The 27099-nt window shown below is 52.0% G+C and overlaps 10 protein-coding genes across 10 annotated transcripts; 5 read left to right on the forward strand and 5 right to left on the reverse strand.

Annotated features, from left to right (window-relative positions):
* Positions 1–116: 116 nt before the first annotated feature.
* Positions 117–893, forward strand: PV05_04947 (uncharacterized protein; the record flags this gene model as incomplete). The annotated part of the gene is made up of 1 exon (XM_013461407.1): positions 117–893. The coding sequence occupies one exon, from the start codon at positions 117–119 to the stop codon at positions 891–893; it is 777 nt and encodes a 258-aa protein (XP_013316861.1).
* A 790-nt stretch (positions 894–1683) lies between these two features.
* PV05_04948 (ATP-dependent Clp endopeptidase, proteolytic subunit ClpP) lies at positions 1684–2975 on the forward strand. Its single transcript, XM_013461408.1, has 2 exons — positions 1684–1816; positions 1870–2975. Exons 1-2 carry the CDS (start codon positions 1693–1695, stop codon positions 2481–2483), a joined length of 738 nt encoding a protein of 245 aa, XP_013316862.1. The 5' UTR covers positions 1684–1692; the 3' UTR covers positions 2484–2975.
* A 128-nt stretch (positions 2976–3103) lies between these two features.
* Positions 3104–3728, forward strand: PV05_04949 (cytidine deaminase; the record flags this gene model as incomplete). The annotated part of the gene is made up of 2 exons (XM_013461409.1): positions 3104–3194; positions 3355–3728. 2 exons carry the CDS (start codon positions 3104–3106, stop codon positions 3726–3728), a joined length of 465 nt encoding a protein of 154 aa, XP_013316863.1.
* Positions 3729–4359: 631 nt separating this feature from the next.
* On the reverse strand, positions 4360–6186 carry PV05_04950 (uncharacterized protein). Its single transcript, XM_013461410.1, has 2 exons — positions 4828–6186; positions 4360–4761 (listed from the first exon to the last, which is right to left on the reverse strand). The coding sequence occupies exons 1-2, from the start codon at positions 6031–6033 to the stop codon at positions 4528–4530; spliced, it is 1440 nt and encodes a 479-aa protein (XP_013316864.1). The 5' UTR covers positions 6034–6186; the 3' UTR covers positions 4360–4527.
* A 176-nt stretch (positions 6187–6362) lies between these two features.
* Positions 6363–12626, reverse strand: PV05_04951 (uncharacterized protein). Its single transcript, XM_013461411.1, has one exon. It carries the CDS (start codon positions 12513–12515, stop codon positions 6423–6425), a length of 6093 nt encoding a protein of 2030 aa, XP_013316865.1. The 5' UTR covers positions 12516–12626; the 3' UTR covers positions 6363–6422.
* A 103-nt stretch (positions 12627–12729) lies between these two features.
* PV05_04952 (uncharacterized protein) lies at positions 12730–14644 on the reverse strand. Its single transcript, XM_013461412.1, has 4 exons — positions 14122–14644; positions 13620–14068; positions 13505–13565; positions 12730–13457 (listed from the first exon to the last, which is right to left on the reverse strand). Exons 1-4 carry the CDS (start codon positions 14431–14433, stop codon positions 12828–12830), a joined length of 1452 nt encoding a protein of 483 aa, XP_013316866.1. The 5' UTR covers positions 14434–14644; the 3' UTR covers positions 12730–12827.
* A 1675-nt stretch (positions 14645–16319) lies between these two features.
* PV05_04953 (uncharacterized protein) lies at positions 16320–16730 on the reverse strand (the record flags this gene model as incomplete). Its single annotated transcript, XM_013461413.1, has 1 exon — positions 16320–16730. One exon carries the CDS (start codon positions 16728–16730, stop codon positions 16320–16322), a length of 411 nt encoding a protein of 136 aa, XP_013316867.1.
* A 143-nt stretch (positions 16731–16873) lies between these two features.
* Positions 16874–18141, reverse strand: PV05_04954 (uncharacterized protein; the record flags this gene model as incomplete). The annotated part of the gene is made up of 3 exons (XM_013461414.1): positions 16874–17542; positions 17599–17657; positions 17943–18141. 3 exons carry the CDS (start codon positions 18139–18141, stop codon positions 16874–16876), a joined length of 927 nt encoding a protein of 308 aa, XP_013316868.1.
* A 1259-nt stretch (positions 18142–19400) lies between these two features.
* PV05_04955 (uncharacterized protein) lies at positions 19401–22782 on the forward strand. The gene is made up of 2 exons (XM_013461415.1): positions 19401–22023; positions 22075–22782. Exons 1-2 carry the CDS (start codon positions 19892–19894, stop codon positions 22319–22321), a joined length of 2379 nt encoding a protein of 792 aa, XP_013316869.1. The 5' UTR covers positions 19401–19891; the 3' UTR covers positions 22322–22782.
* A 494-nt stretch (positions 22783–23276) lies between these two features.
* Positions 23277–26620, forward strand: PV05_04956 (uncharacterized protein; the record flags this gene model as incomplete). The annotated part of the gene is made up of 6 exons (XM_013461416.1): positions 23277–23307; positions 23360–24049; positions 24718–25395; positions 25495–25634; positions 25788–26021; positions 26078–26620. 6 exons carry the CDS (start codon positions 23277–23279, stop codon positions 26618–26620), a joined length of 2316 nt encoding a protein of 771 aa, XP_013316870.1.
* Positions 26621–27099: the final 479 nt, after the last annotated feature.

A 27099-nucleotide genomic window follows, 5' to 3' on the forward strand; every position in this document is an offset into this window, starting at 1 on the left:
AGAGGTTTACATGCCTTAATCTGAAAGTCATGCAGATAGGTCTGAGCAACAAAAGATCTGTGTGATGCTTAAAATGCTGACTTACACCTCGACGCCTCATTCCCGTGTATACGGTGATGAACAATGAGAGTGCCCTCGTCCCCGAGCGCGGCCTGCGTATCTCGCAGGGGAAAGACGACCACCTCGGAACCTTGCTGCGAACGCTCGATGCCGTTATCTTCCTCCAGATAGGCATCGCATACCTCTCCGACAATCTTACCTTCCTCCTCGTCCTGCGCGCAGTGTCTCAAGTCGTGCATGTCCAGTATCGACCGCCGGCCACGACTCAGCAGCTAACGCCCATTCTCTTTGTCAATGTAATCTGCTACATATCACACCTGCTGGCTGACCGATCCGGCACGAAATACATACACGGAGGACTGATTATTGATTTTGTGGGCGAACTGCCGTCTTCGAGATGGAAGCTTCTATTACAGGATTCGATCCTTGCTGCCCTACAGCTACTCATGCTGGTCGTTGGCTATCAAAAGCAGCTCCTTTTCGGGGAGACGCAGCCGCAAGCGGATGCACCGCAGCAAGATCTGGAGGCGGAGGAGGAAGGGCGACGCAGATCCCGCGACCAGGAGCCGCAGGCTGAGACCGAGCAAGGTATAGAATTACAAAGTTTCCTACCAGAAGGGTCCGAGCAGGCACACTCTGCCCCAACGAAGTCAGGGAAAATGAGCGACCAAGATGACGATTTGATAGTGCTTGACATGCGAAAAGGGCTGAAGGCTTTGTTCAGAAGACCAATCCCAACCACCTCACCAACGGTGGAAGACCCGACGGTGCGTGCAGGTCTTGCGAATGTGTTGGCTAGAGTTGCTGCTGCACGGGCGCGAGCTCAGGCTTGATTCTGTTAGCAAGTATGAAATAGCAGAGCTCGACCTGGAAAGACTTAGGAAGCCATCCTTGATTCGGCACTGCCATTTTCAGACACAGTGTCTACATTTCGAGCTTGCGCTCTAGCCTGTTGGAGGCCGCCTCTTCTTACATGTTCTTGGACTAAATTCCTCGCCGGATCTTCTTGCAACCCTTGATACGGTCAATGTTGAGGCTATCTTCCGTGGCTTGTAGTGGACCAAACCACTATATTTGCGACAACCGCAAGTGCGTAGCACATCCCGGACCATCTCAAGAACATTCTGGGATTGTTAGCAGGGGCATATTTGGGAGGCAAATCCGTTGTCAGCTGTTTTAACGGCTTCATCTACCTTGTCGCTACTGGACAGCCCATCGATTTGTATACTCAGCTGGCGCTAGCTCGCTTTGAACCAGAGTAGTTGTCGGAGGGAAAGGCTGTACCTAGAAAAGCGAGAATGCTCCAAAGAGGTGCCTATGATCTCACGTTCCCTGACTGGAAGACCCTTCATTGACATGATATCCTGCTGTAGGTGACCGCAAATGCCTTTCCCATTGCCAGTGCCGCTGCTATCTCTCTATATAAGCAAACATGACGGGCATAGACGTGGCCATCGACTTATCTGATAGCCCACTGCTCTTCTCAGGGAGAACTGTTGGTCATGACGCTCAACTACATAGCGGCCCGCCGTAGAGACTACTCTCAAGCATTCGGCGCAACAGACAATATAATTTCCCCAATTGCAGCGCCTTCGACGCCGCATCGTCCGTTCTTCGCCGTGCAGCGACAAGATGCGCCATCTAATACGGACAGCTCCTCAGCTGTCAGCGCGTCTGTCGGCTCGAGTATGCTGCGCGAGCCTTAACAATGGCCAGCAACGGCGGCACTACTCCAGGCCAACCAACAGCTGGCTGCGTAAGTTGCCTAGTATCCAAATCATTCAGTTGCGCTCGTCTGACTGTTGACAGCTATTCCTTTCGTTACTGAGACCCTCGCTGGGATGAGCCATACGACTGATCTCTTCTCAAGGCTTCTCAAGGAGCGCATTGTCGCCGTGTATGGCGAAGTTGACGATCGAATGGCTGCGACAGTAACCGCCTCACTACTCTACCTCGAAGCCGAAAGCGATCGACCCATCTCCATGTACATCAACTCCCCCGGAGGCTCTGTCACTGCCGGCTTGTCAATCTACGACTGCATGCAATACATCGTTCCTGAGGTTTCCACACTTGTGCTGGGTCAAGCGGCTTCGATGGGCAGTTTACTGCTAGCAGGTGGACAGGCCGGACGCCGCTACGCTCTGCCTCACTCGAGTATCATGCTTCACCAGCCTAGCGGCGGTCATTACGGTACGGCTGCAGACATCGCTATACACGCGAAAGAGATTCTCAGAATACGGGAGCAACTCAACAAGATCTACGAGAAACACTTGACGGGAAAGAAGAAGTTGACAATCGATGAGATTGAGAAGATGATGGAGCGGGATCATTTTATGAGCGCAGAAGAGGCTTTGGAGTTGGGTGTAGTGGATGAGATCCTGGGAAGCAGAAAGAAAGCTGCGGAAAAGAAGGAGGAGAAGTGAGGGAATGGTCGCCGCATACAGCAGAAATCTGATGCTGCAAGGATTGACCTGTGGCTAGGACCGCGGACGCAGCGTTGTGCAACACTACTGAAGGGACATGCTGATCGAATGACCACGGTATCCGTGTGTACAACAAGACGCTCCCCACTTCCAGGATCGGGTGGTTATTGAATATCCCATCTCACTCGTCAAGTCCGGGCGGTCGACCATCTCTCTTGGTGATGTTGAATCACCAATCGAAGGAGAATGTTGGCAGTTGACCCTATGGTGCCCACCGTCACTAAAATGCGGATGGGCTAACATGGTCCGGCATGCGGAGGCACGGAGGACAGACTATTCAGGGGCAGACTGGAATGCAGTAAAACGCTTCCCACACTGGAGAGGTTCTGTGATTGTCTGGATCTAGATGGGATGATCAGATAGGAGATGTACAACTCTTCTCAGACCCTTCAAAATTAGCTGGACAGTAATGATCTTGAAGAAGACAATAAAGCTATCCTGTCCGTTAGTAGGATTGTCAGCCTCGTCGTGAATATTCGGTCTTGGCAAGGCTGAGGTATCAACTTCCAAAACTCAGAACATCCAGAACATGCTCCCCTTAAGCACCCCGAATATACACAATGGCGAGCCACCAAAACCCGGCCTCCCTTTCCAAGGACGAGCTTCATACGCTCGCCAGCAAGGCGATTGATGCAAAAGCATATGCATACTGTAGGTCATCCATCCCCTGGATCAAGGGAGTTCACGCCCCATGATATGCTTGATAAGGGTGGCAATGAGGAAGTCTTTTCGCCCATTCACCTGCGTCCCAAGGCCCTACATCCTGATCCATCCACATTCACAACCTTTATACATGCTGATGCCAATCTAGGCCCCTACTCCAACTTCCGCGTAGGAGCATGCGTCCTTCTCTCAACAGGCGCATATCACACCGGTTCCAACGTCGAGGTCGCCAGCACACCAGTCGGGATCTGCGCGGAGAGATGCGCCATCGCACCCATTGTCGCGTCGATAAAGAGGCCCGACATGCCTGTCATCCGGGCCATCGCAGTGGCCACGGATATCAGTCCCCCTGCCAGTCCTTGTGGGATGTGCAGACAGTTCATCAATGAGTTCGCTACCTCGAAGGATCTGCCAATCTACATGTACGGCAAGGACGGGCTGGATGGAGATGTGGTCAAGATGACCATCGGGGAACTGCTACCTATGAGTTTCGGGCCGAATGATATGGATAGGAATAAGTAATGTGAAGCGGTCGGTGCATCAAGATGTTCAAGCTGTGATCTCACATACGGATAGCCGCCTCTATCTCTCGAAGTCATTAGAAGACGATTTCCGCTGCCGGCTCAGCGTGTCCGATGGCGCCATTCTTAGGTCGGGCGGGCTTCAAACACAGATACCAGAGTACTGTTCTGCCGGCATGCCTCAGTGCCGCCTTCTTGTCACTCACGTGGACTCCATATTACGACCGCACCCTTTCTTTCCTTAAGGGCATATATATTAAAGTCCGCGAATTTCTCCCAACAATCTGGACATAGTCATCTTCTTGGCCACTAATGGTGTATGTGGTTTCATAGTTGGTGGTTGCTGTGCACGAAGGGTTGTTGTAGTTCTGTAGAACACCACAACAAACAAAACCAACACCTCGAAAGAGGCGCAGAGTTTAACTTCCCACTCGTTAACCGTAACCCAGACGAGCCTGTTAAAAGACAGATGTTCGATCCCTGGTAGGGTGGAATAAGTTTTTTTGGCCTTTTCTACTGCATAGTCGAGAGATATTGGTGGTAAAGTTGCTGTTTTTGTGCGGTGTGGCAGTATTGTGTCGTTGGGACTTACAGAAGTGAATATACAACTCGTATAAACACCCGCCAAGAGTCGATATCATGGTGAACAGATGTATCGTGTCCGTCTATGCTACCCAGGCAGGCACCCATAGTCTATCCGTCTCATGCCTGCGTCTACTCTGTTCCCCAACGTCTTTCCCGCTCATTGCAATCCGTCTTGCCCCTTTGCTGACGTCTCGTAGGGAAATCATGCAGTCGCTTCAAGCTTTCCCATCACTGAACTGAACGACAGCCCATTTTCCACTCCACGCCCACATCCTCGACCCGGAGTCCCCTCCTCCTCCCTCCATGGAACGAATCTCCTCATCCTTGCCCTCAGGCAAACCAACCACAACATCAGCCTTGCACGTTCGCAGCGCAAGAACCCTAACCCCTGACGATGGACCCAACGGCCCAATCGCAGATACGAACGGCGTCGTAGGCGGCCAGGCAGCCTAGGATACACATTGTCAGCTTCTTCCCTCCAGAGCACACGGAACGCCTGCTAGGACAGGACATACATCACCGGTCAACTTCCTATAATTCAAATCCCCTTTGAACACCACGAGCTCACTCTCCTTCAAATCCTCCAACACCTCGGGCGCCATATGCGGCATCCGCCAGAAACTTCCGGCGTGCGTCCAGAACCGATTCGGCCTCAGAATCAACTTCCCATCCTCGTGCAACTCCCTCCAGTCCTCAAACAAGAACTTGATATCGCTCTCCTCTTTCTCGGTCAATTCCTTGCCATCACCATCCTTTTCATAGAACCCTCTCGGATCCCTCATGACATCTAACAAGTTCGCAAAATCCCCAGGCACAACATCACTCACGAACCACGGCACGCTCTTCGGATGCAAAACCACCTCGGTCGCCAGTCCCACACTGACCAAATACCCGGCGAGTACGAGGTCGACAAACAACTCGAACCCAGCATTGTCAAGCACAATATCCACTCTCCTCGCCTCCCTTTTGCCCTCACTCTCCGCACGTTTCAATACCTCAAACGCCGCGCCCAGATCATTGACAAGCACATTCTTCTCGCTCTCCCTGCGCGCCTCGCTGCCCTGCAACTTCTGAATATCCTCATACGTCAGACTGGTCAGCAGACTCAAATCCGTCGCGTTGCCCCAGAGACAGATCTCGCTCATCTCGACGAACAGCGTCCTCTCGGCGTCTTCTTCCTCCTTCTCCCCACCGCCCTGAACGACCCTATGCTCCTTACTCCCTCTGATCTGGGAGACGATCTCCCGATACCGGCCCGCCAACTCGACGACCGCAGGCCGACTGCTCCGGAACGTCTCCATCTTCTGCCGTGCGAAACAGTCGTACCCTTTCCACGCCCGCGTCGTAGCCATGCTGAATAGCACACTGATCCGCCGGTATAGATAGCACTCGCTGAACAACCACTCGACATCGTGCCACTTCGGCGGACCCCTGGCGGCGAGTTCCGCGTTGTACAGCTCGACGTCGGGGGCCCCGTCATCGTCGATCGGCGTCAACACGCGGTTGTGCTGGAGTTCGTATTTCAATGTCGCCAACGCCGAGATGATCTTCTTTCCTTCCGCCACGGCGTCCGACTCGGAATCTGGGAGACTCGACACCGTGCGTGTGACATCGTCAATCGCGCCCGTGATGATGGCCGGCCAGCGCTCTCGTGCCGATTTGTGCGCGAATGACGTTGGGTCTGAGGTTTGATACTTGGGCTGTGGCGGGTCGAACTCCATGACTTTGGACTTTCACTTCACTCCAACTTCACGTATCTAGAGCCAAAGGGTAAAGTTGAGTCCTTAGGGGTAGAGGGGAGAAACAAACAAGAACGAACACCTGGATCGAGCTGCGGCAATTGTCTGATCTGTATCCCACTCCTGAAGTGAAAGGTTACCTCAAAAAAGAGACCACCTTTTGATTGAGCGAGCCTCGTCCAAAATTGCCCGGTTGATATCATGCCAAGGATCGAATGGAAGACATTGATTGGTCAACAACCTTCAACGAGGCTGCGCTGCACTTTAGCAATATTCCTCTTTGTTACAAGTACGAAGATAAGTCTTGGATGGTTGATTCTTGTAGCGGCCTATGGGTCTATATCCCACAACCACTTCACTATCTCCTCCTCTTACCCAAAATCCATCCTCAGCTCTATAGCAGGTTTTGACTCTACATTCTCCGCCGAAGTCGGGTCTTGTTTCCTACCAACTCCAGCAGCTTTCAACAGCCCTTCCAGAGCAGTCCGCTGCTCCTCGTCCAACATACCGACAGCCACCTTGAAAGCCATTGGATCTGCGGCTACCAGCTCCAACAGTCTTGCAGCATTCTCCTTTCTCACTGATTCAGAGTTGCTCTCCTGCGGCACTTGTTTGGCACGAAGTAACAGCACTGGCACAAGGATCGACATCGCAGCAAAGCGTCCAGAGCCTTCAAGCGTCACCACTGACGCCACCAAAGCCTGAGTCAAAGGGACTTTGACCTTCTCTGGATCTTCCGCTTCCGGGTCAGTCACAAACGGGACAAGCCGGGCCCAAATGGTTCTCCCAATGTATTCTTCACAAGCAGTTTTAGGGTTTGTCACCAGCAGAGACCTTATACAACCTGCTGCGATCTTGGCAAGTCCTACGTCTCGAAGGCAGTCCAGCAATTCGGACAACGCTCTCTCGACGAGCTCATCGTCGGCTGGAATCGCGGAACTGGCTGTGGTGATCAAGACTGTGATCGACAGCAATGTATTCTTGGCACATACAATTGCGTGTTCATTCTCCCGGCGCTGAGCAACAGTCAAGATTGTCAACATCCGGTGCAAGCATCCGCGAACTAGCCTCGAGGCTATTTCGTCAGTAGCTGACCGCACAACATCGTGCAAGAACGCCTTGAAGACTGGCATGATACGTGGTATGACTTCGTCTTGGCATATTCCGGTCGCAAGAATGGTGCAATAACTGTAGAAGATGCAAGCGTGGAGGTCTGCACGGATAATCGAAGGGAACACTGAGGCGACATCGACCAAGGCCTGGAAAGACAACTGAACAAGAGCAACACCGTCCTCCTCAAGTCGTCGGACAGCGGGCCCAGGCGGATCCTCGAGAGTGGGTATCAAACCGGTCAACACCAAGATGATGATTCTTGTCAATTCAAAAAGCTGCTCAATGTCGTCGGAGAGCTTCTCATCGCGGTCTTGGCTTTTGGCTGTCATATGATCGATCGAGAGATTCCTAGCTATTTCAACGAGGACGCTCTGCGTCTCCCTGCTGCTTGTGAGAGCCAGTCTGTCCAGTGTATCGGTGGTCTCCCCGAATACTGCTTCCTCGTAAATGGCGTTCCCGCAGACCTCAGGTGTCAAAATCTTCTTCAAGGCCTGAAGAATAGAAAATGCTTGAGACGGGTCTTCTCGAGTTTGCGTCACCAATGCCTCGAAGGCCAGACCGAAGAGGATGAAAAAGAATGCGACAGGTTCCTCTCGGAAACTCATGTCCCTGCCTTGGATCGCGGTCTCGTCTGCAGACCCGTCGACGGCTGATGCACGTTTGTTATCGAGGGCGTCGAACACTGACTCGCTATCTCTTTCCACAAGAACGGCAATGGCATCCACGATGCTGAGCCAGTTCTTCTGGTAGAACTGGAGACGGACTTCGCGATTAAAGGAAGCGTATCGTTCATCGAGATTCCCACCAGCAATCTCACCGCCCAAAGTATCCGAAATTTCCGGCTCGAAGCGAAGACTGGCAAATTCTTGAAGCGAGGTCAACCAGAGAGGGGCTAGCTTCGGGATGAATGGCTGGAGGATCTCTTCCAGGTAGGGCTGTTCATGACTAGCTATCTGCAATTGCGCCCAGCCGGACAAAATGCCCATCTTCAGCATCGCTTGTGCACTGGGACTCAGATTCTTGAGATCGCCGATTGCAGCTTCCGGGGTAGATTGAGTGAGATTATCGACACCCATTGAGAGCACCTTGAATATACGTCCCATACGGTCTGCATTGGTGACAATACCAGTGGCTACGAATGTGGCACATACGCCAATTGCTTCCGCTGCCAGCTCAGGTGATGAATCAGCCGCGAACGCTGGGGTCAGAGCAGAGCTGATCTGTGCTTGGTACTGCTCAAGAAGTGACGCTTCGAGGAAATCAGGGTCTGGTGTCTTTCCAAAGAGCTTCAAGATCTGATCGATGATCCGTAGTCCCCAAATACGAAGCTCCACAACATTTGCTGTCGATGCTGAGAACGCAACCCGAACTACCTCGGCGACCTTGGCTTGCAGGACTTCTTCAGCATGGATAACTCGATCTGCCGACATGGAGGATTGGATGATGTCCATGGACTCGCTGAGGAGACGCATAGCAAAGTCACGGGTTTGCCAGCGCAGGAATTCTTGACCCTCAGCAGCGACCTCGGCAGTCTCTCCGTGAGCAGCGGCCGCAGCCGCGGCGAAGCCAGCTACTTCTTCATCTGCTAAGTCTGGCATGGCAGTTTTCGCGGTGGCAGTGGCGGTGCGTGGCGGCAGGTTCTTTGCCCGAGTGCGCGAAAGTATACTCTGGCACTTGTCGATCCATTCAGATGTATCGAGCAGGATTGTCTGCTGCATCCAGTTTTGCAACATTGCCTGCACCGCTTGATCATGAGGGTTGTCATCCAAACGTGACCAGAAGTCATCACTCAATTTGGAAGTGGCGACTCGCGCTACCTCGGATGCATTTCTCTTCATCAATTCACCAAGACCTTTGATGGACGCAGACTGCAGTAAGTCTTCCTCGGATGAAAGGGCTGCTTGCAAGTCCAGCACATATTTCGAAAATTGCACATGAGCCGGTGCATACATTGTAAGGTGGCGCAGGCACTGACAACTCTCATACCGCAGTCGCGGTGAAGCCTCTTTCTGCAAATATCCAATCAAGATCAGTATCAGGTTGCGGGCTTTCGAGACGTCCTGCAAATCAGGTCCCAGGACGTTGATGATGCTGTCAACACATTGAGCTAGTGCCCAGGGAGTGAAGAGCTCGAGTTCAATATTTGACGTTGCCTGAGACGCAGATTCCTCGTTGTGTGTGTCATTCGAGTAGAGCTGTGCTAGCAGTCCTAGGGTACTCGTCGCGTAAGTTGAAAATGACAGCCCAGCAGACTCGGCAACCTGCAACAAGCCTCTGAGGGCCCAGAAATGTACCGTGGTATGGCTGTCACTGCATAACGAGAGTAAAACTCCTACTATGGATTTCATGTGCAGACCGGCGGCCATTGCACCGACTTCTGAGTGGATATAGCCAAGAGCCAGAGCACACCCAGCACGAGCGTTAGGGTCACGATTGGCCACTATCGTGTCAATGAGATATTTGACTTCCCTGTTGGTGAATTGGGTTCCAGCAAGGTTGCACAGTCGACCTATCGCACGAGCAGCGATGTGGCGCAAGACGTGATCTGGGTTGCAGACGTATTTGCCGAGAAGCTCGACAATGACTTGTCCAATAGCATCGACGTTCAACTTCCCAGAGAGGTAAGGGGTCTCTCTGTTCGCAACAGCTAAAGCGCATAGGAAAGCCACAGCAGAATTGACTTGCATCGCTGCTTTTCTGCCGGGTTCACGCTGCAGCGGCTGAGACACTGCAGTAATCAGCTGTTCGACCGTACTCTCCTGAACGCGGGGTGATTGCAGGGGCAGCGATATAGCGAAGAGCTTAATAGCAAGGTTGACGCAAGATGTCGCAGGTGAACTTAGTTCAGCCTCTTGCGGTTCAGAGCCTTGCCTGAAAACCAAAACAGGATCGTGTTCGACTGCTGACAACGCCGGACATTGTATCGAAAGATCGGCTAGCGAGACTTCCTGCTCAGGTGAAGTCTCGGGATTCATCTGTAGATGAGTTTCAAATGGCAGGTAGGTGTCAAAGCTCTCCGCGAGACTGGTCACACCGAACCCCCAATTATCACCAGTAGTCCACAGCCCTTCGAAATTGCTTGCGGCGTTGGCCAACGAAGCTTCCAAGTTTTTCATGATTGGCCGCTCAGGATCTGTGAATGTTCGCATAGTGAGACCAATCAAGTCTGAGTGTGACACGACCTCACTTTGATCTAGATGCTTCAAGCCTGCTAATGCGGTGAAACATTGAAGGACTCGGCGGCGCAGTAAGATAGCAAGATCTTGCAGCTGAAGCGCAGGTACCAGCCGATGAGAGATATCTTCTGCTTCTCGAGCGGGAGGAAGGCTCTCCAGGAAGAGGATTGTGTTATGAAGCATTGTGGAGATGCGTTTAGATCCATCTGTGGTGACTAGGCTGCTGCATGACGACAGAAACAAAAGTAGAGCACTAAGGGCGCACTCCCGAACATGTGACAGAAAGCTCAACTCCAGATGTCCTCTTTTGGTAGCATTTTCGTGAGTGAGCGGTGGAGGGAGCGCGTTTCTCCACAGGAGCATCAGTTGGTTCAGATGTACTTTGACAAAGCTTGGTCCCAGACTCGTAACGCCGCCAATCAGTGTCCAAGCGACCTGAACCTGCATCGCCGAGAGTCGCAATTCGGCGGCGGCACTTGACTTTAGCAGGTCTGTAGCGAAAATGAAAACATTGGAATAAATCTGAATAGACCCATAGAGAGGCTTCTGACGGGCGCAAGCAATCATAACGGCAATAGCTGAAGCATACCCGGGAGATCTGCGGTGAGGATGTTTTACTTCGGATGATGGCTGAAATTCTTTCTGTAGTTGTGACATGGCATGTTCAATGCTGCGGACCAGCTGGCTTGGGCATGCGAGAACGAAAGCTTTAAAGCACTGCATGGCATGACTCTGAACCGTATGACTTTGGTGCTGCACAACCTGGAAGAGTGCTTCTCTGCAGGAGTCTTGGAATACGTTGGCTGCGGGCCCGAGCCTTTGGAGCAGATCCGTCAACGTCGACAGAGCTCCTGTCAATATCCGTTTCGACGGCTCCTTTCGCTCCGGCATGACTTGTGGGTAGTCCTTGAGAACGTCATTGATCAAATATCGTGCCGCATTGATCTGAGCATTCTCGGTCAAAAGACCTGTCACACTTGTGAGAATCCAGTGGACGAGCTTTCGAGTTAGTAGCAGTCTGTATCGGTTGGCTGAAATTGTAGGATGGTTGAGCAGATCGCCATATGTATGCACCGCAATGAAACCGTATTTCTCTTCCAGTGTCTTTCGCGGCAGCAGGCAAAATAGATATTTGTAACACATGGCAATTCCTGCACGTGCTCGGTTGGTGGTAGAAGCTTTGCAGTATTGGTTCGACAGCATTCTTAGGATTTCATTCAGTGACATCGTCAACTGTACCGAAGATTTTCCTTGACCTGGCGTTGGCGACCCCGAGCGTTCCTGTTCTGCTTCCTCGTCCAAGTCTGCACCAGGCTTCTTTGACTTTTTGGGCTTTCGAATCACCGGTACTTCTGTATTGCCGCTTTCAGAAAATGCATGCTTCAGGCCACCAGCCATTGCTGCTGCGGCTGAATGCCTCACGGAAGATATCGAGCTGTCAATGGCCTTCCAGAGGCTGTTCTTGAGGTTGTCAAAGTCGCTGGAGTTGTTGAAATAGGTCGTTTCAGTGACCAAACTGCGCAAGCACAAGCATGCACATCTTTGGACGAAGGACGATTTGTCGTTTGCTGCAGCATTTCGCGCCTGCTTCCAAATATCTCGAGCCACGCTTTCGTCCAGACTGTTCTGAATACCGACCACCAACGCACCCAGGGCCCTGAAAACACAGCCACGCGCTCCCGTGTGTGATGTTTTGGACAGTTTGAGCAAACTCGCAACCACAAGACCAGACAGACTGATGGCACTATCCCCAGCAGAGCGAAACACCGCACCCAGGCAAACCGCAGCCGCATGTTTCGCACCGACCTCCTTATCACTCTTTCCAGTGTTCAGTATTCCCACTAGGTCGTTGATAGTTTCGTACAATAGACTCCGACTCCCTCGTCCGAAAGCATCTGCCAGTATCATGCCAAGGGTATTCCGAATCACACGTGATGGCACTGGGGCACCCAGTCCGACAATTTTGATGACTTCCTTCTTGATCGACGCCTGATGCGCCGGCAGCGCATCGGCGGACAAGACTTCGACATGTCGGTGCAGATCGGAGACGAAGGTCAGCAAAAAGAGGTCTTGTTGTTCGGTTGGAAGGGCATGCAGTTTGGAGACCTCGAGTTCGGGATCAGAGGTGCCATTCGTTGCAGGCGAGGTTTCAGCGGCCGGTGAAGAGGACGCCATTGGGTTTTGTCAAGATAACTGCGAACGTCCTCGACGGACGAACGCTCTTGTATAGTGTGAGTCGCATATATGCAAAAGAAGAGCTGCGGAAAGTGACAGACTGGACGCTCCTTACAATGCGTGTTTGTCCAAAGTTAGACAATTGCATCTCGAAAGTTGCGACTCACAGTATCTGCACGTGCTATGGGACCAGTCGTCGAGCTTATGGACTACCGTGGAACTCGTCTCGGCATTCGGTTGAAGTATTCACCCATCATGCGCAATTCGATATCGCACCATGGCACAGGTGACTATAGAACCACAACGTGCTACTTAAGACGTACTCTTCTTCAAGTACAATGTCTGCGCATTGCAGAATGACCTCAGACCGCCAACGCCCCATTCGTAGCCGACGCCGCTCTCTTTGTGTCCACCAAATGGTGCATTAGGATCCAACTCCAGATGCGTATTGACCCAGACGCTTCCAGCGTCGAGTTGTCGAGCAATTCTGCTAGCTTCTTCCAAGTCATTAGACCACACTGACGCACCTAGACCCATCTTAGTGTTGTTTGCACGTGCAATCACATCGTCCTCATCGGTCCAGGTCATCAGAGGTACAATGGGTCCAAACGGCTCTTCAGTTGCGATCCTCGAGTCGTCGGCTGGGTTGTCAATGATTGTAGGCGTAATGAAGTAACCAGGCTTGTCCTCGTTCTTGCCGCCCACCGCGACGGTCCACTTCTCCTTCTCAATATCGGAGAAGAAAGTCTTAACCTTTTCGTACTGCATTGAGTTCTGGATAGGTCCGAGGAACACGCCTTCCTCGTTACCCTCGCCGACTTTGAGTGTCTTAGTGAATGCCACCATTGCATCCCGGAATTTGTCGTGGATCGATTCGTGGACGTAGATACGCTTGATAGCCAAGCAGATTTGGCCGGAGTTCAAGAAGGCCAGGGTAGCAATCTACGATGAGGGTTAGTTGGGAAGTTCTTTTACGCGAAAAGCCATACCTTTGCGGCAACGCTGTCAATATCGACGTTCTTACTGATGATCGCCGGATCTTTACCGCCACTATATTATGTCAGTTTAGGTAACGAAGCGAGGTCCAAGGGGTTCTAATCTTACAGTTCGAGAGTGACTCTCTTCAAGGTCTTCGCACAGCTCTCCATGACCTTTTTGCCGGTGAAAGTGGAACCAGTGAAGCTGACTTTGTCCGGTCCAGGATGCGCTGTAAGCCATGGTCCCAAATTATCGTCTCCGCTCAATACTTGAAGAACACCAGGGGGAAAGAACTGCTGCGCCAGCTCACCCATCTTCAAGTTGCAGTAGGGAGTGAAGGGTGACGGCTTGATGATGATTGGATTCCCAGTAAGCAATGAAGGCGCGATCTTTCCACAGGCCAGGTGGATTGGGAAGTTCCATGGCACAATACCCACTGTGACGCCGAGAGGTGTATAGCGGACGATGACTTGTTTTTGGGCGTCTTCCTCGACAATCTCTTCCTTCAGCTCAATCTTGGCTAGCGATCTCATCCAGTGGACTCCTGTTTGGGCCTCTTGGATAGCGAATTGAAGCTACATCATACGAATTAATATGGCTTGTTGTCTAGGGGATCGCATATGCTCACGGGCTTGCCCTGCTCCTGGGTGAGCAGTTTTCCGAAGTCTTGAACATGCTGCTCGAGAGCGTCGGCAAAGGCGAGGACGGCCTTCTTGCGCTCATCCCATGATGTCTTGGACCATGTCTTGAATGCTGCCTTCGCAGCTGCCACGGCATCGTCGACATCTTTTTGTGTTGACACAGGGACCTCTGCGTTGGGCTTTGCTGTGGCAGGGTTGATGCCGTGTCTTGTCTTCTCGGTACTGGTTAGTTTACCGTTGATGCTATTGTAGAAGCCGTTGAAGACGTCGAAGCCTGGGGTGGTGCCGATGGAGCCCATTTTGCTTGATGCGTGCTGTGTCTTAGAACGTGGATAAAGTGGGAGACTGTCAGATGGCACAAATCTGCTGGACACAATGTAGAAATGCGTCTTCGATCGCGAAAGAGGGGAAATATCAATGATGCCCAGGAGTTGACGTACTTGTACTGGCCCAGATTCGAGGGGCTGTGAGCATGTTGCGGGGCAAAACTTACATCTTCCATATCGACACGGCAGTCAAGCGCGACGCCCCTACTCGGATCGCCTCCAGAGGTCTTGTGCCTTTGTCAGACTACTCCGAAGTTCTCATCGTTCGCACCCGGCGGCAGCATGCCCACGCTGACAAACCAACCATGGCCGCTATGAACTTGTGCGCGGCAATACACCTCGGATCTAGCAGGTGGACGCACGATGGTCCAAACCCTCGGAATTAGGAAAATGGACGCGCCATGGTGGCCACCCTGCCTCGGCATTTCTTGGACCCTTATAATTCTGAGATGGGGAACAAGTGAGCCCGAGGCTTGAGCCTTTGAGTTCCCCTTATCAAGCTTCGCATCGACTGTGGTTGGGTGTGCCAATCAAAGAGCCATACGTAGGTAGTTACATCGTTCGTGTCCAAGGAAGACAACCTCATCACGAGCATGTTGGCATCATTTGCAAACTGGATGACGGGTCAGGAATCCGGGTTGTATGGTGCATGGACTTCGAGTTGAGCGCATTGTGTCAGCCACTAGAGAAAAGAATTTTTGATGCTTGATACTCGCCCGCATCAGGATCTGGAGTGCAGATAGTAGTGGCAGGAATCTTCCCGGATTTCGCCTAGAAGGTATCCGCTTCTCTTCAGAATGAACGAGTTAAACGAGGCACGACGAGGGTACCGAGAGCCTGGAGTGACAAAGGTTCCAAGTCCCAGTGGACTGGGGTCCTCCAGAGTTTTGCAACTGGGGCGATGGGGCGATGGGAGACGTAGTTGGGGGTACACTGGGATCTCGGAGGCACCTTTTGAGCCCAAAACGAACTCCTTTTCGACCATGATGGACCTTAAAGGAGAGGAGACCGTTATCGAAGGATCAGTCAGATCTTACAGTACGTCTCACTTGCATATTCTCTTATCTTGGATAACTTTATATAAGCGATAGACCAGAACGACGCGATGGCGTCCAAAGGTATCACGTCTGTTAAGGTCATATCGGCATGAAAATCAATTCATTGGCCGAATAGCCTTATCATCCTTCTACTTGTAGCATCTACACCAGTTGTCCTGTCAACCGGTTGAAGCATGTCCGATGCGTCATACTTACTTATCTTCCGGCCATCTCATCTGTAGTACGTGGGGGCAGACACGAGGTTGATGTGTTAAGCGTGGCCCCATGCCAGCCAAGGCTCAAAACGAAGTTATCCAAGGCTGGAGGACACATCAGAGCCAAGTTGGACAGTGCTGTGAGGATGGCCCCCGGATGAAGCTATACCGAAACACTTCGAAACCCATTCCACAAGGCAAAACTTGTCGGACATCATATCGAGGCAGACATGGTTGAATGAATGAGAGGCACCACAATCAAGAAGCGATCAACATGGAAATTATTATGACGCCAGATCGCGTGTTTTGATATGCGCTGAGGCGGAGCTTTTGACCGAATACGGAGTACTGCGTATATTTAGATCATTAGATGAAACAAGTGATTCGACCTTCGCTCGGCAATCAGCCTCGTTTTGCCAACTTTTTACACGCTGGCTGCCACGTCGATATCTCCATCTTTCTTCCGTCTCCGTCATCTGGAAATTGACGTGACAGACCGGTGACTGGGATGTCGGTTGCAGCGTCAGCCGGAGTTCGAAGCCCTAGTTGTAACTGTGGGAGTGGCTTAATGCAAGCTTGAAGATTCCTAGTGCCTCAATAGAGGCACCTACCCAATACCATCGCACAGCCGATGATTATCCCAGTGTATGCCCCAGCGTGTCAATGTTCCTTTGCCTCGGACAAGTCCCAAAATATCGTATACGGAGTACCGAGCAGTCAAGCACCAGGCTTGCCGATGACACTGGACAGGAAAGGAGGACGCCCCAGTGCCAATAATTTTGATACCATTTCGCATGTGCCTCGAATTTTCCACGTTTACGTTTGCCACTTGGCATGTCCGGTCTTCTATTCCGTAGATTGGCCGACGACGTAGACGCCTGCAATGGAAGAGCACGCGAAGCCATTGTCTGCTCTTCCGGAGGCGGACGAGCTGGGATGTCTGTCCGAGGTAGCAATGTGGAGTCGTGAATAGAATGTATGTCTGCTCCTTGATGGAGGTCCTCCGTCCGATAAGCATAGCGTTGCTGAGTCCGTTGCTGGCTTGTACACGTACGTGTCTTGTCAAGCCTCAGGGGTAGTTGGCTAGATGATGGTCCTGGATATGCCGTCAAAATATCGAGAGATTGATGCTTGCCAGCTATCTATCGTTCGCGTAGATCATTATTTGGTCACAATGTCCATGCTGAGGCTGGGGTTGTAGAAGGTGACATTTGCCGAAGACCACAGGGCTTCTGAGCCAAATGCCAAGTATCCAAGGTAGTCGGTGGTGCTAGGACCTCCAACACCTGTCAAGTCTTGAAGAAGGGGCCGGAAGTCAGCTGTAATGTTCTGAACAGGGCCACTGGCCATCCAAGTCAAGACAGTCTGCCGCAAACCGTTGACGCCGAAATAGAGGGAGAAAGTGGTGCCACCAATATCTTGAGTCTTGACAGCGCCTTGTTCAAGTCCAATAGGTTGGGTGCTGGCTCCGAAGTCTGCCAGCCAAACCATGACTTCGTATTTGGCATCGACGGTGCTTGTAGCAGCATGTTGGTTCGAGTCGATAAACATATCAATGGCTACGTTGGCATTGAGTTCGGCGGCAGTGAGTTCAGCAACATTGCTTGTCTCTGGTCGTTCGTCCCCAACGCCATATGCCCATTCCGTTGCGATGTTGATCTGTTCGATGCTGGAAATCTGAACTGGGAGGATGTTGTTGGACGGATCGATCTGGATATTGGAGAAGGCGTGGACGGGTTGAGTGGGAGGACCTGGGGGGAATTGCCAGGTGATGGACCATTCAGGTGCAGTAGTTCTTGTCGGATAGGAACCATTGTCGTATGATGTTACCTGTTAGTGCATTAGTTGTCGACATCGAAGCGCGCAGGACAATACACAGAACTCACATTCATACACAAGCCTCCAGAAGTAGTACCATCAGTAACACCCCATTGATTCGGGTTCACTAGCCGATGAGTCAGCGACAAATCAGGAAAACGGTGATTCGCTAAGAGAAAACAGCCTAGTGCTCGGAGGTAAATTGCAGCAAAGGCCGGGCCAACAACAGTCATCAATCATCAATGCAGGACATCCGTGCAGCGGAGCTTTGCCATGTATGAACCAGTCCCAATGGGTGAAAGTCCAGGAACAAGCGGGGACATCAGTCCACCCAACAGCGTCATCAATGCAGGGGTACTGATTGTGACGGAAAAAGGATGAGGACGAGGACGACGGAAGCGGGTAGACTCACGGGTGTATTGGAGGCCCGTCGTGTCTGGCGAGATACCGAACGACAATTGGCAATATTCCTTGCGGGAGATTTTGTTGCTCATGAATGGGGGTGCCCATCCACGCGATTCTCGATATGTCTGCAGTCCGAGCAGCACCCCAAGGGTGATAGCCACGGGCAGGACGAGAAAACCATAACTGATGAGTGATTTGATGCCCATGATATCTGGCGGAGGCAGCGAAAATAGGCGATGATGGATTCAATGGAGCAGAAGAATTTGGCAACGACACGGCGTAGCAACTGGTTAAAAGACCTTCGCGACGGGGGAGATGGAAGAAGAACTGATGTCGCCGCTCAAAAACATTTAAGAGCAACAATGGTGGAGAGTGAGAGAGATGAGAAGGGACGCGTGCTCAATCGCCGGTCGAATGGTGACACTCAGACTGGGAGGAAGCAGGTCTGGTTGAAAATTTGACAAGGGGCTTTGAATTGTCTTGGTCGAAGCGAGAAGATTGGCCCAAGGAGACTCGAACAGGGAGATGGTCGGTCGAGCGAGAAGAAAGAGTTGGATGGGGAGACACGGGTGGTTGCATGGTGGCGTTGGCCAACGAAAATCCCTGGGGGCCGGCAGTTTGAGCCAACCGTGCGTGGCCAGTTTACCAGCTATACTGTTCAAGGCACGACGCCGACCTTGCCGACAGATTTGTTGGCTAAGCCTTGCCTATCATGGTCTGTAGCCTTGCTGCCAACCCTGTCTGCAGGGCCCAAATTTACGCAAAGGTGGGGCTCCCCTAGAAGCCAGGCCGACCAATTCAAGACCTAAGACTCCAGTCTTCTGTTTCGCGTATCGCCCTTGTCCCATAATAATTCGTCGCTAAGCCCGTAGTGAAAACTCTGTCACTACGGTCTCGTGCCTGGATAAACACACCTCCAGCAGATTGTTGTCACTCGGACCAACGAAAGAGCGGCACGGTCTGACGGGTGCGTATACACAGTACGCCACCTACACACAGTACAGCCCCTGCCGCAGCTACTGTGTCTCTCGTATTCCCACTGGAACATGCCTAAGGTACCTTAGTTGCCGGGAAGACAAGTACCCGTACCATACGGAGTAGTACCTATTTCCTATGGCCACGCCTTATCAGCAGAACAGCCACCAGCCTGCGAGATTATGCAGATCGACGCAGGTTTTGACCCCGAAAAGCTGGAGATATGCGAATTAATTGCCCGCGTCTGACATTGCCGCTTGTGCTTTTCCGAGCATCGCCATCCATCTTCAGGAATGCTCCGGCCACCTCCACTGCTGGGAAAATTTCTCGCAGGCTGGTCATGGCGGTGGCCGACAGGTACCCCGAAACTGGGAAGCACCCAGGGAAGCAGTGCATCATAATGTCACAGTCCAGCCTCCGAAACGAAGAACCATGGTGATGAAGATCATTCAAAAGCGAGAAGCACAGCCCGATCCATGACGGAAGAGAGCAAAAACTAACAGTGACCCATCACCCAACGCCTTTTTCCCCTTACCCACCCATACCAACGGCCAATCCCGGAACCGTCAATCCAAAATTTGAAACCCATCCATGCTATTGTGATCCATCCGAAGCTGGTCTCTCTTGGTTTTGCTTGATCCTGCCTTGTCACCTCGTCTCATTGTCCAATTTGCCTTGTTTCCTTCACCACGACCTCCATCACACAATCGCTTTAATCCTCCAAGATACCTGTCGTCTCCTCCTCACTCTCGCTTCACCAACTTATACAACACACTCGTTCACCATCTCACTCACTTGTGGCAAGAAAGGAGCAGTCAGTGCAGTCACCCGCACGGCTCACCGCGCCATCTTGAATATTTTTGGGTGGGCAATTGAAACATGAGGCACTCGTCCATCTAATCTCGCGACTCGGATCACAAATTGACCAAAGCCTCCACCCTTGCGTAACCTCACAAACACGTCTCTCTACGATCCTTCAATATGCCTCTCCTTCGCAAGGGCGATCCAAGAAGGTCTCAGCAACACCTGATGACTGAGAACAGGATGTCGGCCGCGACCTCGAGCACGACGTTGGCAGAATCCCCAGAGCGATATCTCGAGCCTCCTTCGGCTCATCCTATATACGGCAATTATTCTGAAGATGTCCCCCTTCAGGAGCAGTTCTCTCCACGAAGACCACCTATGACAGAGTATCATACCCGAAACCTCTCAGACTACATCCCCGAGAGCATCAAGGACTCTCCGATGGAACCTCATCATGGCAGCTTCCCACCTTTTGCTCCCAGAGCAGCATCTACCTTCTCAGAAGCCGGCACGATGAACAACTCCCCCTATGGCGCTCTCTCGCCATACCCCTCTGGTTCTCCCTACCCAGGAGGATCTCCTTATCCTGCAGGAACACCCTGGAGAAGTCAAGAGACACTAAGACCGCTCGTACCTGACGCATCTCAAACATACCTCAAAAGAGATTGGGTCAAGAGCGGCTCCATTGCTCAACTACAATCAAGAGACGATAAGGAGTTCATCTACGGCTGGAAGAAATGGCTGTTCCGATACGTTGCCCCCATACTCGGTCTCATCACTCTCGCTTTATACTGGATTTACTTCGGCATGCGAATCACCTTCGTTGTCGAGGCACAACGGAAATTCCACGCACCATTCCCTTTAGCGTGGGTTTTCATTGCCATTGAGGTTAGCATCGCCATCCCCATCTTCATGCAAACGTTCTGGTCTCTGTTCATCATGAAAAAGAGACAGAGACCTCAGTTACGATTGATTGGGAACGACGTCCCCACTGTCGACGTCTTCATCACTTGCTGCGGAGAAGACGACGATCTTGTTCTCGATACTGTACGCGCAGCTTGCGACTTGGACTACCCCATGGACCGTTTCCGCGTTATTCTGTTGGATGATGGAAAATCGGATCACCTCAAGCAGGTTCTCCAGGACATGCGGGAGATGTTCCCCAGCCTCTATTACATGCGCCGGCCGAAGTTCCCTGGCGTCCCTCACCACTTCAAAGCTGGCAATCTCAACTATGGCTTGGACGAGGTCCACAACTTGCCTGGAGGTGCCTCGGAGTACATGGCGGCCTTGGATGCTGATATGATTCCGGAACAGCATTGGCTGCGAGCCGTCATGCCCCACATGCTCTTGGATGAGAAGATGGCACTGGCATGCCCTCCTCAGCTCTTCTACAATGTTCCCAAGGGCGATCCTCTCTGCCAGAGTCTTGATTTCTTCGTTCATGTTTCGGAACCTGTCAAAGATGCTCTGGGCGTCGCTTGGTGCACCGGGTCAGGCTATGTGGTTCGACGAATTGCTCTCGACCAGATCGGTGGCTTCCCTCTTGGTTCATTGGCTGAAGACGTAGCTACGTCGTCACGTCTGCTCGGTCGGGGCTGGAAAACCGCTTATGTTCATGAACCACTTCAATTCGGCACTGTCCCAGAGGACTACGGCAGTCACCTGAAACAACGCACCAGATGGGCCATCGGCACGGTCGATACCTCGTTCAAGCTCAAGTTCTGTCTTTGGGGTGACGATGTCAAGCATATGACGTTCGCTCAGAGGATGTCGAGCTTCATCTACGCTTTTCTGAGCTTGTTCAACATCTTCCTCACGCTTTCAATCTTCGCCATGCCTATCGTCTTGATTGTCAACAAGCCGCTTGTTGCCTATTCTAGCAACGCCGAACTCCGACTGCTCATCAGGACCTGTTTTGCGCTCACGATATGCAACCGGATCTGCGAGTTGGTCCTCTATATTCCCGCCGGATATGCCACTGGACAGCGTGGAAGTCGATCACAACTGTGGATGAGCCCTTATATCGCCCTGACTATCATCCGATCATTCGTTCTTCCAACCAGGCTCGGCGGACAGACACAGGCTTTCAAACCAACCGGCAGTCTGAAGTCTGCTCTCAATGAACGATTTCCCAAAATACGAGCGCCTATGTATAGACGCCTTTGGACAATCCTGGTCAATTATATGGCCGGTTTCCACGTAGCCTACGTTTACTGGGTCCTGGTCGCCGTTACAATGTCGACTTATCGAGCTTTTCTCCAGCACGGCATCCGAACCAAGCTCCTCGAAAATCTGACACACGCCTGGTACGTACAATGACGGTTCTTGTCCCTACGCGCGTTGCTAACTCTCGATAGGTGGGTGCCGTTGGCCTGGGTACTAGTGGTTTCCTCTTTCTGGATTCCTTTCACGTACGCTGTTGACCCACCCTCGATGCCGGACCGCGAGACTTTACTCGTTCGAGACCCGAAGACTGGTGTCGCCCACCCCACGAAAGAGAGCAAGAAGATTGCTTTCAGAGGACAGACACTTTGGTTCGAGTTCGAGTACACTTTCACCACTGTTTTCACCACCGTCGTGTTCGTGGCTACATTCTTTTATTAAAACTCCCACATCGATCACGACGACACGACAATGTCTCTTACGGCTATTTTTGTTTAAATAATACTGCACATATGGGAGCTAGATCCCAGGTATTGGGCGCACCGAGTCTACTTCGGAACAAACGAAGGACAACATTGTACAGAACATCATCGCAAAAGGAGGATTCCTTGTTGGCATAGAACACGCCAGGGCTTGACCACCGTGGATGTTATCGGAGTTTTTGAATACACAATAGCAATACTTGGGAGAACTGCTAGAGGCAGAGGAATGCAACTGATATTGCATCACTATCAAAGGGTCATACAACATGTTTAGATTCAGGCTGTGGTACGGAGTACCCAGCAAAGCAATAATGGGTCCAGGATATTTTACATACACTCAGGTGTTGGATCAATGATAAAAGTCATTCTCATAGCAGCCTTCGGCGCGGACCCCTTGCTTCATGTGCCTCATTCGTCTTACTCTGGCAAAGCTCAGCGCACCAGTCTTTGCGTCCTGTCTTCAACATCAAGCACCCTGTGTGATTCGGTGCTCTCTTTTATCTGGGCTTCCACGAGGCGGAAATGTCGGCCTTAAGCAGCAGAAGTGAGAAGGGCTCGGCAAGAATTCCCTTGTTCGAGGCGGATACCAAAGTCGCTGGTATACCTCGAAACGGACTAGCTCCCTCGTCAGCGAGATGCTTCTAGCCAATCGAGTTCGACTATTGAGACTTCATCGACGGCGATGTTTTGACACGAACGACGGCCTGATCTATCTGGCGACTGTGTCGCTTCATGATCATGGCGTTAATGTACATTGATAGCAACTTATCCCCGGATACTTGTCATATATATACGCCTGAGAGGGTGCTCTTCAGGATCAGAGCCGTGGACTGGCCAGTATTTCCAGAACGTGCCATACTTAAAGACCTTTCCGGGACTCAGTCATAATCCATCATTCGTCTACCTAAGCAGTCATGGCACCCAAGAAGATCATCCTCATAACAGGCCAGTTCAACAGATGTATGCTGCCTCATGATCAACGCTGACAACAAGACAGGCGCCAACTCGGGCATTGGCTTTGACACCGCTTACGCTCTCGCTTCCGCCTCCCCAGATAATCACATCATCATGGCCTGTCGGAGCATGGATAAAGGCGCCAAAGCCCTTGAAAGCATCCAGGCCCGCGACCCCAAAGCACTTGGCACATTCAGCCTTCTGGAACTCGACATCACCAACGACGCGTCCCTCACGGCCGCCGTGGAAAAAGTCACAGCCGAATTTGGCGTGTTGGACGTCCTGATCAACAACGCCGGCATCGTCATCACAGCGCCCAAGGGCCGCCGTTCCGAGCTGGTGGACACTTTTAACACCAATGCCGCGAGTCCGCTGGTCTTGACAGAGCACTTACTCCCGCTTTTGAAGAAGAGTCAGGATCCAAGGATCATCAACGTGTCGTCGGAACTGGGTTCGATAAGTGAGCGGAGTGATGAGAGTGGTGGGTATTATAGGTTGCCGGCCGAGGCGTACCGCATGTCCAAGGCTGCCATGAACATGGCTACCGCGTGCATGTATGCGATGTACAAAGGCTGGGGATGTAAGGTGTGGAGTTATTGTCCGGGTTTTGTGGTGACGAATTTGACGGGCGAAGAAGCACGGCAGAAGAGGATTGAGATGGGTGCAGAGAGCGCGGAGACCAGTGCAGAGGGATTGAGAGAGATTGTGGAGGGGAAGAGGGACGGCGAGGTGGGTTCGTTTGTGACAAAGAGAGGGAAGGTATATGGCTGGTAGAGTGGCTGCAGGCTGATAGTGAGCGTTTCAAGTTTGGGCGGTAAACAAAAGGATGGAGTGATATTTGTTGTAGACAGACAATGCTCAAGATGGGTGCGGCTTTTCTCTTGTGTCGTAGAGCTGGACTCTGATTCAGATGGTTGTTCACCCACACGGCCACCCCCAGGTGCCCCAGGCACGCCCAGGTACCTCGTACTTACGGCTGGTACTAGTAGTGGAGGTCTTAGCGTGCCAAGCAGGACAGGCGCAAGAGTCGAGAACTTCTTGATCAGACACTTACCGTGCTTAGCATATTCTTGAGCTTCAATGTTTCCATCTGTGCTTGATGGCCCTCAATTCCTCAGACATTCAACGCCTGAACCTGCAGCGGTGAATGACGAGGGGATCTAGGAAGACCGAGAAGCAAGATGGACAAGCGATCATCCGGTCCAACTGGAGAAAAGGCGTGGTGCTCTAGCTTGTACCGAGTGCAGGTCGCTGGAAATTCGATGTCCTGGAATCTTTCCCGTGTGTGAAAATTGCGTGCGAAAGAAGGGTCACTGCACTTACCCTGTTCGCAGAAGACCCGCCAGAGCTTCTCAGTCCTTCGCCTCCAATGCCACAGTTAGCCAGCCTAATGAGGAACAGAGCCCTCCATCACAACATCACAGGAAGAAGCGCGCCTGGATGGAGATCTGCTGCCGGGTTCGGGTGAAGTCCTGGCCTTGTTGAAAGCGTATTTCGAGCACATCTACGTCATACCGTCGTTCGCGTTCCTACATCGACGATCTGTAATTCAGAGGTACCTGGAAGGTCCATTGGAGACTTGCTTAGTCCTGGCAACTTGCGCGGTCACCGCGCAGCATCTGAGACTGCAGCCATATTCGCCAACAATGGCTTCGAGGTGGGCTAAGGAGGCTGAAGAGCACCTAATGGCCAGAATCGACTCGCTCTCGGTTCCTCGACTTCAAGCACTTGTTCTTGTCGTCAGATACGTGATCAATGTCGGACAATTTTCCAAAGCCTTCATGGTCTCAGCACTCGCAGCAAGGTCGGCCTCAGCTTTACGCCTCAATCACGAGCGACCAAACCTGCATTTCTCAGCGCAGGAGACACGCCGGCGGCTGATGTGGTCGTGCTTCATGCTTGATGGTCATTTCTCCGTTGGACTGCGAGACTACGAGATTTGTCATGCGGACGCCATTTACATCCAGCTTCCGTACTCTGAGACAGCATTCGAAGACGGGTTTGCAGTGAAGACGGCACCGCTCCGAGCAACTTCTACAGAGTCTACAGAATCGCTGGACTTGTACGCTGCAGCTGTACGTATGACGTCGCTCAGGAGAGATATAATGAGCAGGGTCTAAAGCATATTCGCATCCAACCTGACGTTGGAAAAGCTAAGATGACAAGTTTGACCCGAAGGGCTCGAACCCTTCGAAGGTGACCCTACGGGACTGCTACGCTCTATCCGCTCCTTCGAAAGCGAATTGCAACACGTCTACCAAAGCTTGGCCGAGTCGAACCAGAATTCACCACTGATGTTCTCGCAAACCGAAGAACCGGTTCGTTTACTGATGGTGCATCTCTCTTGGCACCAAGCGTATTGTGATCTCTATCGAATCCTTTTGACCTCATATCGAGAAGCTGCACCTCCATCGACGCTGCAAGGAATCAACAGACAGGAGATATTGGGGAGGCAGGGCTTGTGCCTCTAGCATGCTGTTGCGATTGTCTATCTCCTTGCGGAGTTTTCGCAGCAATGCACCGCCCAGACCATTGATTCCGACACAGCGATCTGTGCCTATCAGAGCTCGCGGATCATTCTGTTCACCGCGGGGACGAACTGTACCGCCCAAAGGATAGACAAGACAGATGCAATCCAGAAGGCTCGCTTCTGCCAATCCGTCATGGAAAGATACTTTGCTGGATCTTTGATCACAGATCCATTGGTAGGTTTCCCACCAATGCACCATGATCTGCGAGGCTATGCTAACTGTCCCGGCAGGTCAAAGAGATCGATGCCCTCATTTCCCAGTATACTTCCGATTGGACGGGGACTGCTCCTACACCTCACCTCCAAGCTGGAGAAGACGCTTCCGAGGACAGCGCGGCGGCGTTTGGACATGCCACCAGAAGACAGCAGCTTGCTATTCACAGCTTAGTGCGCCGAGCGAACTTTGTGGATGAAGACGACCACGTCGCGGCCAGTCCAAGCAGCCTCTTCTCCAATGTGGAATTTCAGCTTGTGGCCATGCCGCAAATCCAATCCAATCTACAGGCCCCTTCGGCGCTACAAGTCATACAAGACGAAATGCCTGCTGTAGGGCTTTGGCAAGGCACGGGTGTGCCGACAAGCAATCAGCAGCCAAGAGATTTACAGTCTGGCCTGACTGCTCATGACGCGCCCGTTGAAGCGAAATGGACAGACCCCCAGAACTGCGAAGAGTGGCGGGACGAAATGCAATTTGTGCGCAATCCTTGGATGGGGTTCTCAGAATCCCTGGAGTCGTACGGGCTCACGCTTTCTCTGGATGATGACTATTTTTGACCGATACCGTGACAATATTCCATGACTCAAATGCGGCCTATCAAATTTGTTCTTGATGAACAAGAGGCAGAGGTTCAGTGCGGAATATCCATCCTAAGACGGTCTCTGACTAACGTGCTCTGGGACATTTGAGAACTCCAGTTCCTGCTTCTGCCCGGAACTGTTACTGCGCCAGAACCAATGCGAAGCCACAAGGTCGAGGGAGGCGTCTCCGTGCATTCAGAACCCATCTCCTCAGTACGAGGGAAGATGGGGCACGAGCTCGTCGACCTGCGGCTCATTCTCGTGGTGGTTCCTTGCTCAGATGCATGGCACATGTTCTCCCCACCCATATGAAGGTCATTGCTACGAGATGTCGTGATTGAAAGATGCCAATCCCGACTGCCGTGACAAGTGTGACCGACTGCCGGGAAACGGGAACAGCTACGGCGCGTCTCGACCATCAATTTCCCCAGCGGAGGGCATGATTCCGCCCCACT

The sequence above is a fragment of the Exophiala xenobiotica genome (genome assembly GCF_000835505.1).
Source record: "Exophiala xenobiotica strain CBS 118157 unplaced genomic scaffold supercont1.3, whole genome shotgun sequence".
Classification (NCBI taxonomy): domain Eukaryota; kingdom Fungi; phylum Ascomycota; class Eurotiomycetes; order Chaetothyriales; family Herpotrichiellaceae; genus Exophiala; species Exophiala xenobiotica.